The following is a 19,883-nucleotide window of genomic DNA, read 5'->3' as shown; positions in this document are numbered from 1 at the left end:
CCAGATGACGAAGCAAACGCTATATACAACTACAACCTGGCGCACAGGGTGCTGACTCCACACCTGGTCTCACTTCCTTACTCAGAATTCGAAATGTTCACATCTTCCTCCTCCTCCTCCAACTTCTCCTGATTTAAATTCAAATCATCTTAAATAAAGTGCCTGCCACCCACCTTACTCAGAATGCAGTAATCAGCATTTCAATCACATTCCTATGACCCTGTCTATACCACATTAATCATGGCTATAGTGAGGACCAAATAATCAAAGACTTTAAAAGGAAAATAAATTACAAGCATTTTTTGAGACCCTACTGTGTGCTAGATACTGGGCTAGGTGCTGGGAATGCGGCACCACATTCTTTGTGTTTTTACATTCGGTCTCAGTAACAGCTAAGGCAACTGCTCAAAAATTCTGAGTGCCAGGGCCTGCACTCCGGGCATCTGCAGGCAGGCCTCTGCCTTCTGGTGCCACCCAGCTGCTCACCTGTCAGTAGCCCAAGCACTGTCTGCACCTGTTCCAGCAGCAGCTTTCGCAACTCCTCCTTCCGAGCCACGCTGAGGTCCTCACGGGGACAAGCTAGCTCTTCTGAAGTTGTCTTCAACATGATCAGCCCGAGGGGAGTTGTCACAGGGGACTGGATCAACTGCCAGGAAAAAGTTTGTTTCTGAGCAGAGTGCCTGGCTAATTAAGGTACAAAGAAGACTGACAAATGGTGAACCTATGAAGTACAGTCGTCCCTCGGTATCCGTGGGGGGGGGGGGGGGGGTTCCCAGGACCCCCGTGGATACCAAAATCCAAGGATGCTCAAGTCCCTTATATTCAATGGTGTCGTGTGGTCAGCCCTCATACAGGAGGGTTCAAATCCTGTGGATACAGAATGTCAACTGCACCTCTGTGTGTTTAATCTTACATGAACAGGCTACATAAATCAAACCTTTAGAAAAATGACTGAGTACACTTATGTGCCTTTTTAACCATTCAAAATATATTCTCATCTTATTTTAAAGACAGAATTCTAAATAACACCATGAACTTAAAAACAACAAGAAAGCAATGCTCTTTTACACCTAACATGACAATTTTTATACATGTCCATACTCCCAACAGAGCCTTGGTTACTCTGCCCAGGTTACTATATTAGTGATTAAGGTATGTGTAAACCAATTTGTGATATCTTTCCAACATTCAGGTGTTAAATCAAGTTTACAGTTCCAAGCTTTGAATGCTTCATAAGAGTTCAAGATTAAACATGTGGCAGAGCAGAAACACACATACACGTCATTAAACTATGATACTGATACGGTTAGGACTTTGCAAATACCTACGTAGCAAATTAAGGTACTTTTTTTTCTATCACCTGCAATATCCACTATGCCATAGGTAAGTTTCCTTAAACAAGAGACAAAAACAGGTACACTTTCAACAGCATAACACTACTTATACCTTTCTTATCAATTTCACAATATTCAAAGCATTTATTTTTTAGTTTCCAGAAACGGTAAAAGTAATCAAGGTACCATTAAAATCCTACTGGGTTATATGCTACAATCTATGAAAGAGCAAACAAATTGAAAAACTTGACCATTTTCTTTAATCATAGTTAACTTTAAATGTAGTTCATTCCCTGATAAAAATAAGTTTTTTATTTACTCAATCTATAAAATATAAGCCTTAGGGAAGAGGAGGTCAGGAACTACACCCAGATAGAAAGGATATTCTCCACTTCAAAAAACACAGGGCGCTTTCCTGTCCTTGAAAACAACTCTTCCCATTGCAGACCAAGGAAAAGCACGTCCCCGAAGAGCAGGACTCAATATTGAGAACTTAAAGAGAAATTCAACTGCCCTCAGCAGCAAGCAATAGTGTGTTGAAAATGCTCTCTATTAAATCAGCTAACACTTCACGTACATCCTCCACAAGTTTTCTCTTCATTTGCTACAAGTTCGGGCTATTTCTAACATCGACTTAAAATTCAGATAATGCAGTAGGGGAGAAACAGGAAATCCCTCCTCTAACAATTTTTCTTTACATGGTAACGTGAATAGAACTTTATAAGCATCCCTTTTCACTCAGACACCTTTGGATTATCAATCTGTATTTTAAAAGATTTCTATTACTTCTCCCCTTTCATTTCCTTCTTTCTCTTCCACCCCTTTTGTCTCTATTTTCCCCCAAGACCTCATTCTTACTCTCTCAGCTGGGAATGACTCATTACCAAATAGTCCACTGGGCAATACTTTCCTGTACATATGAAATGCTTCTGTGCTCTCCAGAAATAAAAAAATCCCTAGAGTATGGAAAATGTATCTTAAAGGTCCTCCTTTCTCTCATCATTTGGGAGAAGGGAAGAGTCAGACAAGAAGCTGGCTGAAAATTATTCTTTACTTGGAAGAACAGCCTGATAAAATGTGTAATTTTCCTTCTCACTAGCTTTGTTTCCAGAAAGCTTTTTATTAAGAGTGTCTCCTTTCACCATCTTCACATACATAATTAAAGCTCATGACATAGGTAATCTCTGCAATTTATTTTAATACAGAATAAGCACCTTCAGGTTGCAAATCAATTTCAGGTGCTTAGTGTTAGCTTCAGAAATTTTTATCATACCAGCCAATCAGAGAAGAAACATCAAAATTCTTTCTATGCTTCTTTTCGATGCTTGCCCCTTAAGTATCTGGCCCCAGGCACAATGTGACCAGAAGTCCAGCTCAGCAGATTCCAGGACTCTGAAGAACAGACTCTAGAAAGGTGTGATGTATGTGCTAGTGCAGGCGGCTGGGGGAGGTGGGGAGAACAGGGGTCGGTTCTCACTTCAATGATTCCTTCTCCAGTGGCCTAGAAAGGCTATACCAACACACAGAATTGTAGGTATCTTTCTGGGGCCCCAAATCAACTCCTCTTTGCCTGGTATGACAGTCATCATAATTATGGCATAAACTGCACAGATGCCCCAGGCCAAATGTTACAGAATTAAAAAAAAAAAAAAGGCTATGCACCCCAGACCGCAGGCCATAATGGAACTAAGCCAAAAAAAACCTTTCAGATGGTTTAATCAACAGATCATATAATTGTGAAGTTGATTCCAGAACCAGTTTGGTCTTGTTTACCAATGCCTAAAGAAAAGATTTTATTATCATTATCAGAAATGTCAGCAATTTAGCACCAATCATTCTTGACATGGCTTTCATGCCACTGACTGGTTCTCATGCATGAATAAGAAGCGGGGAATAATACAACTGGAAAGAATTTTAAAGATCACTTAGTCCAATCCTCTCGTTGTACACAGAAGGAAATGGAGGCTCACATAGGAGTTACTAAAATCAAGGTGATCTGTGACAAAAATGGACACAGACCCCAAACCCACTGCCTCCCAGTCCAGTGCCCCTTCCACTACGGGGTGTTTCAAAGTCATGAAGGCTGCATGGGGTGAAAGGAGTCATTTCTGAAGGGTGGAAAGCGGGAGGTGGTGGGCAAGAGAGGAAGACAGCTACCCTTTTGAAATCTCCATGAGCACCTCACCTAAAAATGCTCTTCCAAATTCTCATTTATCATCATTAATCATACTTGATGGGCAGACAAGAAATGTCTGCTTTTCACCGAAGGAAATGATCCCAGCTGGGCGAAAACATGGCTTCTCCTCACTGTTGCCGACAAGACTCGGCTCTCTGTCTGGTTCACATTCCACTGCTGCTTCACACAAGACACACCACTGACCAACCCAGGATGGAATCCACTCAGACCCCCCCACCTTCCTGGTTCTTTCCATCTCCATGGACTTCCTGGCTCCCTCTCAGAGAGCCATGGAGACTTACCACAACTGCTTTTCAACTTGGAGTGAAAGGAAGCGTGTCAGAGAGAGCCAGCAAAGCCTCTGGCCTCCTAACCCACCACTGCAGGCTCCCCACCTCCTTGCCATTCCTCGGGTTCTTTCCACTGTTATTCCCTCTGCCTACAACACTGTTCCCCTGGAAGCCCACATGGCTCACTCCATCACTTCCACTCAGTTTCTGCTCAAGAGTCTGCTTCTCAGAAAAGGCTTCCATGATCGTCCCATCTAAATAACACCTCTGATATTCACTCCTCCTCACCCTAGATTTAGTTTTCTCACAATACTTATACCTACCTGAAAGAATTTATTTGCTTATTGTTTACTGATGCCTCCCCCTTGGTATTATAAGCTCCATGAAGGCAGCTATTTGTTCATTACTATATCCCCCAACGTACCTAGTTATTAGTACATGGCTGGTATTCAACAAATAGTTTATGGAATAAATGCATGAATCTCCTTTACAATAACAATTCAATAAATCTCTAGATAAATGAATCACCATACAAAACAAAATAATATTGAAGGAAGAACTTCTGTGCCACCTTGAGAGGTGATCCAAAAGAAGCAATATGGATGCTGAATTTTTTAAATTGCTGCATCATTCAAACGGTTTGCAGGGAGAGCAAGCAGAACATTAGAAAAGGGTATTGTTCTGGAAGATTCTGCCGTCACTAAGACTATAACCAATTTTCAAAGAATTTTATTTCTATAATCTGTACATAATACCCATTTCCTACATACCCAGACTGCCTCGATAATATAAACATTTCCAACTTTATCACAGAAATCAAATGAACAAAAGCATCGCCCTCTTGGCTTTTAGGTCCCCCCTATTCCCTGATGACTTCCAAATCCTGAACCCCAGATCCACATTTCCTAATGTCTCACCAGACGTGCACAGAAGGAACACGCAAATCTTAAATGCATTTTCTGCCAAACTGAATTCACCATCTTCTACCCAACCCCATTTCCTCAGATGGCCTAGAAAATCTGCCATCTGAGCCAGGAACTTGGAAGGCATTCTAGCTTCCTCCTTCCCTCCTCCCTACAGCCTAGTCCCTGCCCAAAGCCTCCTCTGTGCCTCGCTGCTGTCCAGCAGGTAAGCCCCGGCTTGGCTCAGGCCCCTGGGCTCACTCAGACTTCTCCAGCAGCAGCCTTCCAGGCCTCCTTCGCTCTGGCCTCACCCCTCTGCAATCCAGACTCCACACTGCTGCCGAAGTCGTCACTCCAACATAAACATGTGGCCACGTTGTCTCCCTTCTCCAAACTTTTCATTAGTTCTCGAGTAAGGACTATGAATTAAACACTGATGCCCCCTGCAAACGCAAAGCCCTCCCTGCTCTGGCCCTGTCCATCAGCCTAACCTCTTACTCTACCACTCAAGCCACCACCTCACATCTCATCACCAGCAACACTGAAAACACCTCAGCTCCTTGAGTCTAAATGCCGTGTCCTCACTGCACTTGGCACAATACTTCGCTACAGTCATTAACATATTGTTGGGTAATTATTATTTCCATCGCTTTCTCCCCACTAAACTATAACTATCAAAGGCCTCATCCTGGCACCCAACACCTGGCACGGTACCTAACAGGCTTTCAAATACTTGCTGGACAAAATTTCACAAGAAGTTAACAAAGTGATTGGGGTTCCCATCCCCCACCTTCTCCACTGCACCAAGGTACAACACGTCTCAGGAACACAAGGTTAAGTGAATGAGATAATCCACCCCACAATGACCTCACCACTGCGGTTCCAAAATGCTCATCTTAAAAATCCTCTTCAAGACAAGAAAATAATCACTTCTTCAAACAAATTACTTACAAGATAAAGTTTCCATAGGTTATCTCCTTACCTGTAAAATGTTAGTAAAAAAGTCATGGTAGAACATGGGCCAATCTTGACGGCCAATGTCAACAATCACTTTGCAGAGCTTGTTCCGGATGAAGTAAGGTAAGGTTTTGTGGTGAGCCAAGAGGAGTTTGGGCAGGCAGCTACGGATTTCCATCTTATCCTGAGATGGGACCCCAAGCCACATTTTATTGATCAGATTCTGAAAAACAAGTATACATCTTGTAAGTTAACAATCTATACACAAAACAAACTGGTTTTCATCCAACAGTAGCTATCTCCCTCAAACAAGAAACTCTGCTTTTAAACAAAGGTTTGGAGCAATTTGGCAATGAGAATAATAAAATATTCAAATTTTATGATACAATAATCCCATTTCTAGGAACATAATTTAACAGCTACATAATTTAACAGAAACAAAAAGGTGTAGGTGCAAAAACTTTCTATAACACCATTGTCTCCACCAAAAAATAATGACAGAAACAACTTTAATGTAAGAATAGGAGAATGGCTTGGTGAATAATGGTACAACCACTTATAGGAATATAATATAAAGGTTAAGTGGGGGGAAAAAAACAGAATGCAAAATGAAATGAGCAATATGATTATACTTAGGTTTTTTGAAAAAAAGTGTGCACAGGAAGGCGATGATTCGAAGAGAGTTGCAATAAATGTAGATTTTTAATGGGTATCATCCCTCCTCCCAACTGTTTTTCTTTAATCATCTTTCTCTTTTAAATGATAACATGGAAGGAAAAGTTACATGTTACCACAAACGACCTCCCGACCTCACCTATCTTACCTTTTGGTGCTGAAGATGGAAAGGTGCCCTGGAAAACCTGACATCTTGACAAAGGCAGTATATGGGGAAGAAGCCCCTGAGATGGGTTACCACTATTTCCCAGCCATGTACACATCAAAACTAAAGTCTAGTGCCAATAACAAGGCAACGTGACTAAGAAATACTCTTCAGAATAGTATAAAAGTATCTGACAACTTACCTCAAAAACCGTTAAACTGTACATCATTACATAGTCATTCCTAGTGCTGGAGAGAAAATACAGGCAGAATCTCCAGGCTCCTATTTGCTGAGCAAAGTTATTAAGAAGTTCCTCTGGAAAAGTTAAATAGCAACAAGAGAAGGCTATGAAAATATACAAAATTAATACAAGGCTGGCTGTTTTACTATTTTTTTTTTAAACACACCTCTTCCACATAATGTAATGACATCAAAACCAACTACAAAATCCAGCTGATTCTTCAAGATAGAAAGGACAAAGCATACAATATTTTTCTGACTCTGAGGTGACCATGAACGCTGACACCCAAATAACAATAACCTAGCTATGGACACCTTTTTTTTTTATGGGCACTATTTTAGGTAGAGAAACTTTCACTGCTGAAATTCTTAATCTAATGTGTAGACAGACAGATAGAAGAGTATCATTTTTACCTTACAAATGATGGCCAACCGGTAACTTACTTCCTCTGGGGTACAGCTATATGTTATCTCCTCACCACTCACTCAACACTGTTCTTACACACTTATACACACACACACACACACACACACACACACACACACACACACACACACACAAAATGATGGCCAGAAAAGCAGGAAAAGAAAAAATTAAGACTAATCTTATAAATGCAGGATTGGAAAAAATGCAAGAGAATTCAAGATGGCTAACTCCCTTCATCTGAGTTGGTTTTATTTTAAAATATCACCCAGGAGTCGGCAAACAAGAGCGGCAGTCATGGGAGTTGCCAGGAACCACCCTGGGCACCTCAAATCAGTTAGAAGTGGTTTTCTTCCTCCTGAGGCTGCTGGACAAACAGCAAGCATTAAGAGTCTATCACCGTGTTGCTGGACATGCTGCCCCTTAGTCACCTTGACCTGCTGCGCTGGTCATAAAATATAACACAGAGTGGGTAAAAATACAAAGGCAACAACCCTGAGAGATTCTAGGAAGCCCTTGGAAAAGCAGCAAGCACTGCAGCCCATTCTAACCCTAAAGTCACTGCTCTGCCAGTGCCCTACAACTCAGGCTAAGTGCACCAAGGCAGTCTCATTATAAATCCCATAAAGGAAGCTGATGGTGTGTTCTTATAATTAAGCAAAAGTTTCTATGACTCCCAGAGGTGAAGTCCAACCAGAGAGTGATCTCTGGCTGGAAATGAGGAACGCTGGACTCTGTTCTAGACTTTGCCACTAATTCACTGAGTCTGATCCCAAGCAAATCACTGCTCCTCTTTGATGCTTCAGCCTTCTCCACTTTTAAAAATGACCAGACTGTCTCTTGAGGCTCCCTGCTAACAGCTCTATCTCTAGAGCACTTTTGGTGGAGGATGGGTGGAGCCCCTATAATAAAAGGTCTCCCTCCTTTCTCCCACCTAGCTAGGAAAGACTTTAGTTTATCCTAAGACATCAAAAAAGAAGCAAGAAGTGGTTCCAGCCCACACACTCAAATAAAGCTATGGAGACGAGGTACAAAAAGAACTAAGACACGCCTACTGCCAAACCCCCGGATTCTCCTTAGCCGGCATTTAAATTAGACTTTTGTAGCATCTGGTTATTTAAAACTATTTAAAAAATCAGATTAGAATAAAAATATTTTAAAAAGCTTCCACTTTTAATTCATGAACACTGAGGTGAACAACATTAGCTTTGCAATCCAAAACTTAAAGAGAAAAACAAAAAGCATATCAATTACAAGCTTAAAACAGGACTATGGAGAAATTAGATATAAGGGAAAGATCCTTCACCTCCTTTGGTAAAAATCACCACTGATACTTTTACTATGAGGTACTTTGGTAGCATAAAACTAACAAGAGGCTCACTCTGGGGGCAAGAGGTGGGTCAGCCCAACTGAGTAATAAGAGAGAACCTAGGGAAGCAAGCAGAGGGGATCTTCTAAGCCAGATGCCTGATCATCTACTGGGCTCAGCTTCCATCAGTATCCCCTGTTTATAAACTCTCTGGTTCCCTACAGCACAGTCCCTCAGAAAAGAAGGCATATACAGGGCAGGCCCACAAGAGACCACCACATTTAAAATTAAGAGATAAGAAGCTACATCCACCGGGAGCTAATGTGATACTCAAAGGATGCAAGGGAAAATGGGCTGCAGCCAAAGGTCTACTAGCCACCTGAAAATCCAAACGCTAATCAAGCTTTGGCCCAAGGGCAGAAGTCAGCCATAACACTGAGCTGGCTAACATGACTTAGAGAAGCCACGTGCGACAGAGAAATGGCTCTGCAGAGACCCGGAGACACAGAAAAAAGCCTCCAAGGAAGTGAAAGCAATGAAGGTCAGTACAGAGCAGCCAGACACACAGGGGAAAGCCTCGAGGTCTGGATCAAGAAAAACATTTTTCATCGTCAAGTTCAGGGCTTAAGTGAGGACTCAGAGAGAGAAAAAGATTACTCTAGGACTTCAGTGCAGCATGTCCCTGAAGCAGAGATCTCACAACTTAAATAAACCTTCTAGTTTACAGTATGCTTTAATGAATATTGTGCATGTCAGTGAGTATAAAATTCAAAAAGAGGTTCTAGAAGGTGCCAAGGTTCCCAGAAGACCTGAAATTACACCTACATCTCTCTGTTGTTTGAAGCCTTTATTCAACAAAACTTGCAGAATGAGAGCGATAACAGTGGCAATAAGGAAAAAGCAAGAAGGCCCCAAAGGATACACCCGCTAAAGGATCTCTGGGCACTAGATGAGGTTCAGGATAGACCTCTACACACCAAAAACATGTTTGTTTTAATGCTTTCACGAGTTTTTTCTTTAAATTAAGTCACAGACATCTTATAAAAGTTTAACATTGCTAAAATTAAGAGCAAAGCAGGGGTAGGGGTTTCCACACATGGCCAAAGGAAAGAAAATCCATCACTATGGATTATAGTGGGCTCTACCGACTACAGCCCTTGCAGCTAGGTTTGTAGACCTCACCAGCCACCAACCAGCAGGACTGGAGCAAAAGGAGCCAGAATTCAAGGGGAAACATGCAGGCTTGACCAGGCTGCCAACATCAAGGCTACCAACTCCCTCCTCCCCATTGGGGCCTTTTCGTTATAAACGACTCTTTACTATTCAACATTTCACTTACCTATCTCACGTTTTCTTTCATTGGTTGTACAGTCGTGGAAAAACTCTGTCATCAGACTTTCCAGTGCCCTGAGAGAGGCTTCTTCAGATGCCTAACAAAGAAATTTGAAAAAAAACAAACAAAAAAAATCAGTAGCTGTATTTTCAGTTCTACTGTTCCTCAGTTCCTTCCAGGTCACATTCAACAGCCATAGTAATTTACTTCCTCAAAACATCTTGGTTCAACATTCTTCAAATACATGATATAAGCCAGAAAAACTGCAAGGAATTTCCCAGCTGACTCAAAACCCAAAGTTTTAGTATACTCTATAAATTCATGCTACCGTGCTATCGATTTTCAATTATTTATGCTAAGGAAAAGAGAGCAAATAATTTAAAATTTAATTCTTGAACCATACTGAAAGCAAATTAACAGCCCCTGGCCCTGACTGAATAGGCAGAATGAAGAGATTCAGAAAGGTTAGGGTGCCTTATAGACTATCCGTCAACGTTATTTGCCCCATGTCTGAATAGTTAGCCATATTCTAATTCAGAGCAACTGTAGTCAAACTGCTGCACGGATTCCTGGGGCTTTCTGAAGGGACTTCAGGAGCCAAACATCCACTCAACTCTCAATCTCACATGAGCAGCCAACAGAGATTAAGGTGCAGCTAAGAGCCAAGCAGAGCAAGGACTCAAAATGAGACAGTACCTCCCACGCTCAGGCCCACAGAGAGCCAGACTCTCAGCAGAACCACTCAGGCGGAGAATAAGAGGAGAGGCACCCTAAGCCCCCTAAGGCTCATCCTCTCCCTTTTCCATACGGAGCCCCAAACCCACTTCCTCTTCTCGCACTGAAGGAGGGGACATCAGGTGCAGCAATGAACTTGAGTCAACACTCCTTCACATAACCAGTCTGCAACAAGGTGAGCATTCGCAGGCCCCTCTCGAATCCTCACTGGCAATAATTACCTAGAGATGATCAGAAGCCAACAGCAGTTTTGATTTCTTAATCATCTCCTAATTTCCTTCTTCCCACCCACCTTCCCTATATCCTCTCTACTGCCCCTAGAGTGAGAGCTGACTATTAAAACTGCATTTTGAAACAAGCCCACAGGGACTTCGCTGGTGGCACAGTGGTTAAGAATCCGCCTGCCAATGCAGGGGACACGGGTTCAATCCCTGGTCCGGGCAGATCTCACATGCCGTGGAGCAACTAAGCCCGTGCACCACACTTCTGAACCTGCGCTCTAGAGCCCATGTGCCACAACTACTGAAGCCCACACGCCTAGAGCCCGTGCGCTGCAACAAAGACCCAATGCAGCCGAAAATAAATTTTATTTTAAAAATAAATAAATAAAATAAGCCCACACTCAAATGTATCACGTATCAAGCTGTAATATTACCAGGGGCCTCCACTTGGTAATGGGCTTTTGAGGACACTGAGGAACTTGGGCCATTTCTGTGGATCAACGAGCACTTCTTGGGACTGGCACGAATTACAGAGGCTGAATCAGGCTTGCACCAGCCCACCTACATCAACCAGCACATGTTAGCACACTAGACAGCACACGGGGGGCCACGTTCAAGCAGTGCCGGGCACGGCTGTCGCTCCCATGCTGCAGTCATGGTGACAGCTGTGCAATGACAGCTGAACTCTGACATGTTGAGTGATGAATTATTGTTTAATAGTTCTAGCACTTGTGAGTTTGAGGGACTTTTTTATTTATTTATTTACTTTTATTTATTTATTTTTGGCTGCGTTGGGTCTTCATTGCTGTGCGCGGGCTTTCTCTAGTTGCGGCGAGCGGGGTCTACTCTTTTTTTTTTTTAATTAATTAATTTATTTATTTTGGCTGCATTGGGGCTTTGTTGCTGCGCGTGGGCTTTCTCTAGTTGAGGCGAGCGGGGCTACTCTTCGTTGCAATGCGCGGCCTTCTCATTGCAGTGGCTTCTCTTGTTGTGAAGCACGGGCTTCAGTAGTTGTGGCACGTGGTGCATGGGCTTCAGTAGTTGTGGCACGTGGGCTCAGCAGTTGTGGCTCACGGGCTCTGGAGCGCAGGCTCAGTAGTTGTGGTACACGGGCTTAGTTACTCTGCGGCATGTGGGATCTTCTCGGACCAGGGCTCGAACCCATGTCCCCTGCATTGACGGGCGGATTCTTAACCACTGCACCACCAGGGAAGTCATGAGGGACTTTCTGGTCTGAATTTTATGATAAATATTAGCCCTCTGCTCTTTTTTCAAACCAATATATCAGTTCAACTAAAAAATACCCTTGGATTGCAAGTTAAGCTTTTTAATGCAGAAATAACCGGAATGTGGAACAAAAATAAGACTGCAATCCTCTTTAACCTGTTTCAAGTTTTTGTGTTGATCAAAACAGCCTCACTGTTCTCAGTGACAGATTTTCTAAGTGTTATAAATTCATATTTCAAAATGAATTTGTATAAATAAAAAAATGCTTCGGTCTGCTTCATTAATCAACTTGGTGTACCATTTCATTTGAAAAAACAATTTTTAAAAATGTTTGAGGGAAGGTTTAAAAGAATCAAAGGAAAATCTCCTATGTTAAAGTAACTTATTGGCAAAGAAATAAACATAAATCAAGACATATTTCTTGGACCAAAATCAGCTATTTAGTCAAAATAAATCTATAGTTTTTCTGGAGCTAAAATAGGTTCCTGAACACTAAAGATACATCTTCAAGTCACACCTGCTACATAACTTATTCTTTTTTTTTTTTTGGCCGTGACGCGCAGCATGTGGGATACATAGTTCCCTGACCAGGGATTGAACCGGGGTCCCCTGCAGTGGAAGCGTGGAGTCTTAATCACTGGACCGCCAGGGAAGTAAGTCTCTCCACAACTTACTCTTGCAATGAATCATTTTAGAGTAGATCCTGGAAAAAACCTGAGCTTATCACATTCAAGCAATCAACTGTCAAGGTTTATTTCATATGGGTTCTTGAGGCAGAAGTTTGTGAACTTGACAATTACAGGCCATACATCAAAGCCTGCTGAAAGCAAGTCTCTGACTCCCCAGAGAATCCAACCCTATCTCCATTCCCGGTCCCATCAACCTCACCCCTCCCAGCTCTAACCCTAGCTAACATTCCCAAAGAAAGTGGAAAGACAAAAGTATCCACAAAAATCACAGGACGATAGTCTCACCTGATTTTGTAAATGATGGTTATACGAAAAAGGAAACTCTAAAACCTAATAATCCAGTGGCACACCAGGTGTTTCTCAGCAAGAAAAAATAACATGCTGTTTGCATTTTCAATCATTTCGATAACTGCAACAGGAATACCTACCCCATGGGGTGTTAGGAGGATCAAATGAAATGCTCCATGTAAAACTGATATGTAAACTCCACGAGGTTATCTAATTCACAGTTATGGCTGTTATCATTTTTATTTGGTCTCAGATACCAAATGAAAACAGACCAAAGCAAAACAACAAAAGTGGTCAGGCCTACTTTGAAACTGGAGATTCATGCCTTCAGGCTTAAGGGCTTTGTCCCAAACATTATCTAGTGGCGCTTTTTTCTAACTGGATTTCAAAACAAAACTATCTTGAGGAGAAGAAAAGAAGGGTGAGACTTTTCCAGGATCATACAATCAGAACAGAGCTATAAAGACATAAAGGAGGGCTTCCCTGGTGGAGCAGTGGTTGAGAGTCCGCCTGCCGATGCAGGGGACAGGGGACACGGGTTCGTGCCCCGGTCAGGGAAGATCCCACATGCCACGGAGCAGCTGGGCCCGTGAGCTATGGCCGCTGAGCCTGCGCGTCCGGAGCCTGTGCTCTGCAACGGGAGAGGCCACGGCAGTGAGAGGTCCGCGTACCACAAAATAAAAAAATAAAAATAAAAGACATAAAGGATATGTTCAAGACCTGCAAATGGTTGAAGGATATTGGAGAATTAGCCCCATTTGGCAAGAAGGCCACTGGACCCTTTGCTGGCTGTTTTAAGCAGGTGGTGAAGCCAGAATCCAGACGGCAGTGGGTTAAGAAATTAGTGGCCTACTGAAGCCCGCGTGCCTAGAGCCCATGCTCCACAACAAGAGAAGCCACTGCAATGAGAAGCCCGTGCACCCCAACAAAGAGTAGCCCCCACTCGCCGCAGCTAGGGAAAGCCCACGCACAGCAAAGAAGACCAAAAATAAAAAATAAATTTATAAAAAAAATTAGTGGCAAGTAAGTATCAATACATGGGAATATTCCATACAGACTGCACTTTCAAGTTATAAAAGGACAAAGACATTTAAAAAAAAAAACTGTCATGGTGTGGTAGGAAGAGAGGTTTCAATTCAATTCCCGAAGGCTATTCAAGCAATGCTCTGATTAACTGATGAACAACATTCAGGATTCAGAGACACCTGACTGCTTCCCATCTTGGACTTGGGATTTAAGACCCAGATCTTGCAGAACTAAAAGACAAGGTTAGCTTAAAACCAAGCGAGGCACATTCACACACACAAAAAATTTCAGTTACGTGACAGACATAAAATGTAAGCAGTAAAACAATAAAACTTCTAGAAGATAATACAGATCATCCTCGTGACCCCGGGGTAGGGAAAAAATTCTTGGAAACACTAAACATAAAGGAAAAGATTGATAAATCGGAATATTCATCAGATGGCACAATGAAGAGAGTGTAAAAGAAAGCCATGAAATGGGAAAAGATATCACCAATATGGATAACAGAGAACTCCTATCAGAGTATAAAATAACTTCTACAGATCAATAAGGAAAAGATAAATGATTCAATTTTTTCAACAGGCAAATAGTTATTAAAGAGGATATCCAAAAAGCCGATACATAAAACAAGTGCTCAACCTCATCAGTCATCACAGAAATGTAAATTAAAAACAAGACAGTGCTACAAATCTACCAGAATGGCTAAATTTTTTTTTTTTCCCGGAATGGCTAAAATTTAAAAGACAGTAACAAGTATTGGTGAGTATGCTGAGCAACTGGGACATGCACACACTGCTGCTGGTGGGTCTATAAACTGGTATAACCATTTTGGAAAATGAACATATGCATACTTTATGACCCTGTAATTCTACTCCTTGACAATATATCCAACAGAAATTTGGATACCCCACAAAACGTACACAGATATTCACAGCACCATTATTCATAATATCCAAAAAGTCTAAAGAACCCAAATGTACATCACCAGTGGAATGGACAAATAAGTTGTAGCTTATTCATCAGGAAGATACTATAAGACAACAAGAATGAATGAACAGGTACTTCCGTAGTAGCGCAGTGGTTAAGAATCCGCCTGCCAAGGTAGGGGACATGGGTTCGAGTCCTGGTCCGGGAAGATCCCACATGCTGCGAAGCAACTAAGGCCGTGCGCCACAACCACTGAGCCCACGTGCCGTGATTACTGAAGCCCGTGCGCCTAGAGCCCGCGCTCTGCAACAAGAGAAGCCACAGCAGTGAGAAGCCTGAGCACCACAACAAAGAGTAGACCCCGCTCGCCACCAACTAGAGAAAGCCCGCACGCAGCAACGAAGACCCAACACAGCCAAAAATAAATAAATTTTAAAAACAAAAAGAATGAATGAATATTGCTTCATACAACAACATGGATGAATTTCACAATGTTGAATTAAAGAGGCCAAAACACATCCTTCATTATTCGTCTTATATTAATTTTTAAAAACAAGCAAAACAAATCCATGGTGTTATAATCAGAATAGTGGTTATTAACCTCTGCAGAGGAGGGATTCTGGGATGCTAGTAATATTATGTTTTCTTGATCTGAAAGTTACACCAGGATGACTGTGCACTTTTCTGTAAGTACATATACACAATTTTTGAAACTTAATGTTATACTTATTTTTAACATTCAGGTTGGTATTTGCAGACTCTGATTTTAGAAATTGCGTTTTTCCTCTATTAGCACAATTATTAAGAGCAGTTGGGAGGCCTACAGGTGAAGTCTGAGCATGAGACTCCTGGATTCCTAGGAATCATCACCGATTTGTCTTCAAAGCTGCAAGGGTGACAACAGAAAGTATTATAATCCCATAAGTCTATGCTTCCCCTGGGCTCACCTCAACAGCAAATTAAAATCCTTAGGATGATGAATTAAAAGTGGCTCAGAATACATACACTCTCGGAGACCTATGTATATATCTAAAAACTCTTTTGTGTTCCAAAAAGAGTTAAAATCTGCCAAGTGGAGCTTTCAACTATGCCTGCCTTGACTTTATCTGCATTTTTATTGCACTGCTCATGGTCCAGCAGTTCAGAGACTATGCTGTACGACTGACTCATTTATTAAGGAACTACTAAGTCAACCAAGACTCACAATCACCTAATAAATTATAAGAAAAATTGGCAAGAAGGGCAAGGGCCACATAATTTGAAATCTTCTTTGACTTTTCCCTCAATACCACTTCTACCAGGCCCTAATCACCCCCTGCCTAGATTGCTGTAACTTCTTTTACCTAGTCGTCCTGATGTCAGCTTTCCCAATTCCAATCCAATCTGTACTTCGCTACCAGATAAATACTCCTAAATATCCATTTTCTGCCCCAATTATTCTAAATCTAGCTTTAAAGAGGCTTTGAATCTGGGCCAACTGAGACACTCAGCTATCCACTCAACAAATAAACTCAATATTCACTAAGTAACTGATACTGCATTAGGTCCTTGAGATACCAGGATGAGTAAGACTGTCCTTGACTTCAAAGAACTGGAGATGGCATGGGGGGTGGGGGGAGGGAAGAAGGGTAGAACCTATGAATAAAAACGTAGAATGTGATGGTCTACATCCTATAGTAATGACATATATATAAATGGCTTTAGGAGCCTAAACAGAACTAACTCTGTCTGAGGGAGACAAGAAAGCTTCACAGAGATGATAATATACATTGGGATTTGAAGAATGCAGAGTTTACTAAGAAGAAAGAAGAAAAGCATGCCTGATTCACCATTACTCACCACAGGAAGCCATCACTCCACTCTGAATACTCATGGTCTCATAACAAATGTCTATTCCCATCCTGCATTTGCTCCTGGGTCTGCAATTCATAGTTCAACCTTCATGAAATTTCTTACGAAGTTTACAGTGCAGATCCCTTCCTTGTTTTCATCTTTTGTCTTTTCTTGTAATCGGTATCACAGAATTTTGCCCATGGCACTGTTCTCTGCTCATTTCGGAATGGCACAATGAAAGAGCACAGGCTCTGGTGTCAGAATGGTTCGAATCAGAATGCACCTTGGCCTAGTTATGTAACCTATTACTCTTTCTCCTCTTGTGCAAAACTGGGGATAAGAGAAACTAACACACGGGGTTGTTCTGAGGATTACATAAAATAATCTATGTAAGGCATGTAGTAAACCTAATGCCAGGAATAAAGTAAGAGTTGAAAGTCGTATCTGTAACTATTAATAATTCATAGGTATTAGGCCTCTCTAACCAGAACATAAACTGTCTGGAAAGAGATTCTGCCTAATATGTTTGTACTTCCTGTAACGTCCAGTATGGACTGGTACTCAAATATTTTACAGACCAAATTCAGGAGAGTAAAAGGAACAAGTAGACTGTTAGTATCAGTTTTATTTTCTCAGGAATAATGGTAATTCCCTCCAAATTCAAGATACATATGACTCTGTTTAAATTTCCCCCTTTAAGAGCTCTGATCAGGGCTTCCCTGGTGGCGCAGTGGTTGAGAGTCCGCCTGCCGATGCAAGGGGACACGGGTTCGTGCCCCAGTCTGGGAGGATCCCACATGCCGCGGAGCGGCTGAGCCCGTGAGCCATGGCTGCTGAGCCTGCGCGTCCGGAACCTGTGCTTCGCAATGGGAGAGGCCACAACAGTGAGAGGCCCGCGTGCCACACACACACAAGAGCTCTGATCATAATGACCTTTGCTCACAAGCACTCAATGAATACGTTTTGAAAACCAGGAGACTGCTAATAATTTATCTTAAAAACACTGAGACTGATGATGGGTAATATGGTGCTTTGTTTGTTAAGACACCTAGATGACAAGTTTTCTCAAATCCTGATTAAATCTGTAATGTTTTACCTAATTGCCTCTATAACACCCCTCTCTAACACATAAACTTTTTATAAAATAGATACTGGGGAAAAAATGACTTTTTTTTTTTTTTTGTGGTATGCGGGTCTCTCACTGCTGTGGCCTCTCTTGTTGTGGAGCACAGGCTCCGGACGCACAGGCCCAGCGGCCATGGCTCATGGGCCCAGCCGCTCCGCGGCATGTGGGATCCTCCCGGACTGGGGCACGAACCCGTGTCCCCTGCATCGGCAGGCGGACTCTCAACCACTGTGCCACCTGGGAAGCCCAAAATGACTATTTTTTTAAAGAAGGTTTTTATCAAGCTTTTTGCCAGGAGCCACATTTTGTCTATCCTTCAAGGAAGTGAATCACATGAGCCTTCTGTATTCAGGTTCATGCTTCCTTGATAGTAAACCTAAAAATATGACGGCGAGCATAGCAGAGTTCCAAGTCAAATACTCCTGTGGCATACCTAGAACAGTTTTACTACTCTATTTACTTATACATAAAGAACGTTTCTGAGAAAAGTGATTCTATACTAACTGCTGACCAAGGTTAAAAATAAAAAGTATGCAAAACATACCTGGTGTGTTACAACAGACGCCATTAGCAAAGAAATTCAATCTCATATAAACTCTGGGAGCTAACAGGATTACCATGGATGCCTAAACTCTCAAAAGAACACTCTCATTCTTCCCTATACCCTTCACCACTGCAAAGAAAACAGACAAGGGGAAAAAATCTCTTTGGCCTTTAGGCCTGCATATATGTAGAGATGAAATACTAAGCTTAAAATAACACACAATGGGAATCAATGTGACATCTATCCATCCCCTCCTGCAGTCAGCTCAAAATGCTAAGAAGCGCACCAAGGAAGCCCCAGGCAGGAGAAGAATACGCAGAACAAGGCTTCTTCCCACCTTTCCCATCACTGCTCTTTGTGTCTCAACCTGCAGATACTGTCCTTTTAAAAAACAAACTAAACACACCATGATGAAGTAGAACTCTCACTTTATTTCTCTGAAAGCAAATTGGTAAAACCAGTTGAATCTTCAAAGTCTGACACTCAGAAGTGCAGTCACCCTGGGGGTGTTGAATGCTTCCACCAAAGACAGAGGGGAGACAAAGGGTACAGATACACAGTGAAGTAATTAACTCTAAAAGTTATATACCGGGCTTCCCTGGTGGCGCAGTGGTTAAGAATCCGGCTGCCAGGAAGGTTAAGCTGGGACGAAGTAAGAGAGTGGCATGGATATATATACACTACCAAATGTAAAACAGATAGTTGTGGGAAGCAACCGCATAGCACAGGGAGATCAGCTCGGTGCTTTGTGTCCACCTAGAGGGGTGGGATAGGGAGGGTGGGAAGGAGACGCAAGAGGGAGGAGATATGGGGATATATGTATATGTATAGCTGATTCACTTTGTTATACAGCAGAAACTAACACACCATTGTAAAGCAATTATACTCCAATAAAGATGTTAAAAAAAAAAAAAGAATCCGCCTGCCAATGCAGAGGACACGGGTTCGAGCCCTGGTCCGGGAAGATCCCACGTGCCGCAGAGCAACTAAGCCCGTGCGCCGCAACTACTGAGCCTGCGCTCTAGAGCCTGAGAGCCACCACTACTGAGCCAGCGTGCTGCAACTACTGAAGCCTGCACTCCTACAGCCCATGCTCCGCAACAAGAGAAGCCACCGCAATGAGAAGCCCGCGCACCGCAACAAAGAGTAGCCCCTGCTTGCCTCAGTTAGAGAAAGCCCGCGTGCAGCAACAAAGACACAACACAGCCAAAAATAAAAATAAATAAAATAATTATTTTTAATTTAAAATTAAAAAATATAAAAGTTATATACAAAAGTTGCAAGGAAAAAAAATATTTTCTACTGGGCTTCCATGGTGGCGCAGTGGTTGAGAGTCTGCCTGCCGATGCAGGGGACATGGGTTCGTGCCCCGGTCCGGGAAGATCCCATATGCCACGAAGGGGCTGGGCCCGTGAGCCATGGCCGCTGAGCCTGTGCATCCGGAGCCTGTGCTCCGCAACGGGAGAGGCCACAACAGCGAGA

At 42.4% G+C, this 19,883-nt stretch overlaps 1 protein-coding gene across 2 annotated transcripts in view; it reads right to left on the bottom strand.

The window, feature by feature from the left end:
- The window catches only part of XPO6 (exportin 6), a 106,814-nt gene that overhangs the window by 62,511 nt on the left and 24,420 nt on the right, over positions 1–19,883 (bottom strand). For both annotated transcript variants that reach the window (XM_082857396.1, XM_082857397.1), the window contains exons 2-5: positions 9,792–9,882; positions 6,682–6,794; positions 5,685–5,882; positions 487–646 (exon numbers count right to left, since the gene is read on the bottom strand). In XM_082857396.1, the coding sequence (XP_082713522.1) occupies positions 487–646; positions 5,685–5,882; positions 6,682–6,794; positions 9,792–9,882 (562 nt within the window). The remainder of the gene's footprint in view (positions 1–486; positions 647–5,684; positions 5,883–6,681; positions 6,795–9,791; positions 9,883–19,883) is intronic.

The sequence above is a fragment of the Leucopleurus acutus genome (assembly GCF_964270905.1).
Source record: "Leucopleurus acutus genome assembly, chromosome: 16".
Lineage (NCBI taxonomy): Eukaryota > Metazoa > Chordata > Mammalia > Artiodactyla > Delphinidae > Leucopleurus > Leucopleurus acutus.
The sequence above is the reverse complement of the archived record's forward strand: the minus strand, read 5'-3'. Positions and strand labels throughout refer to the sequence as shown.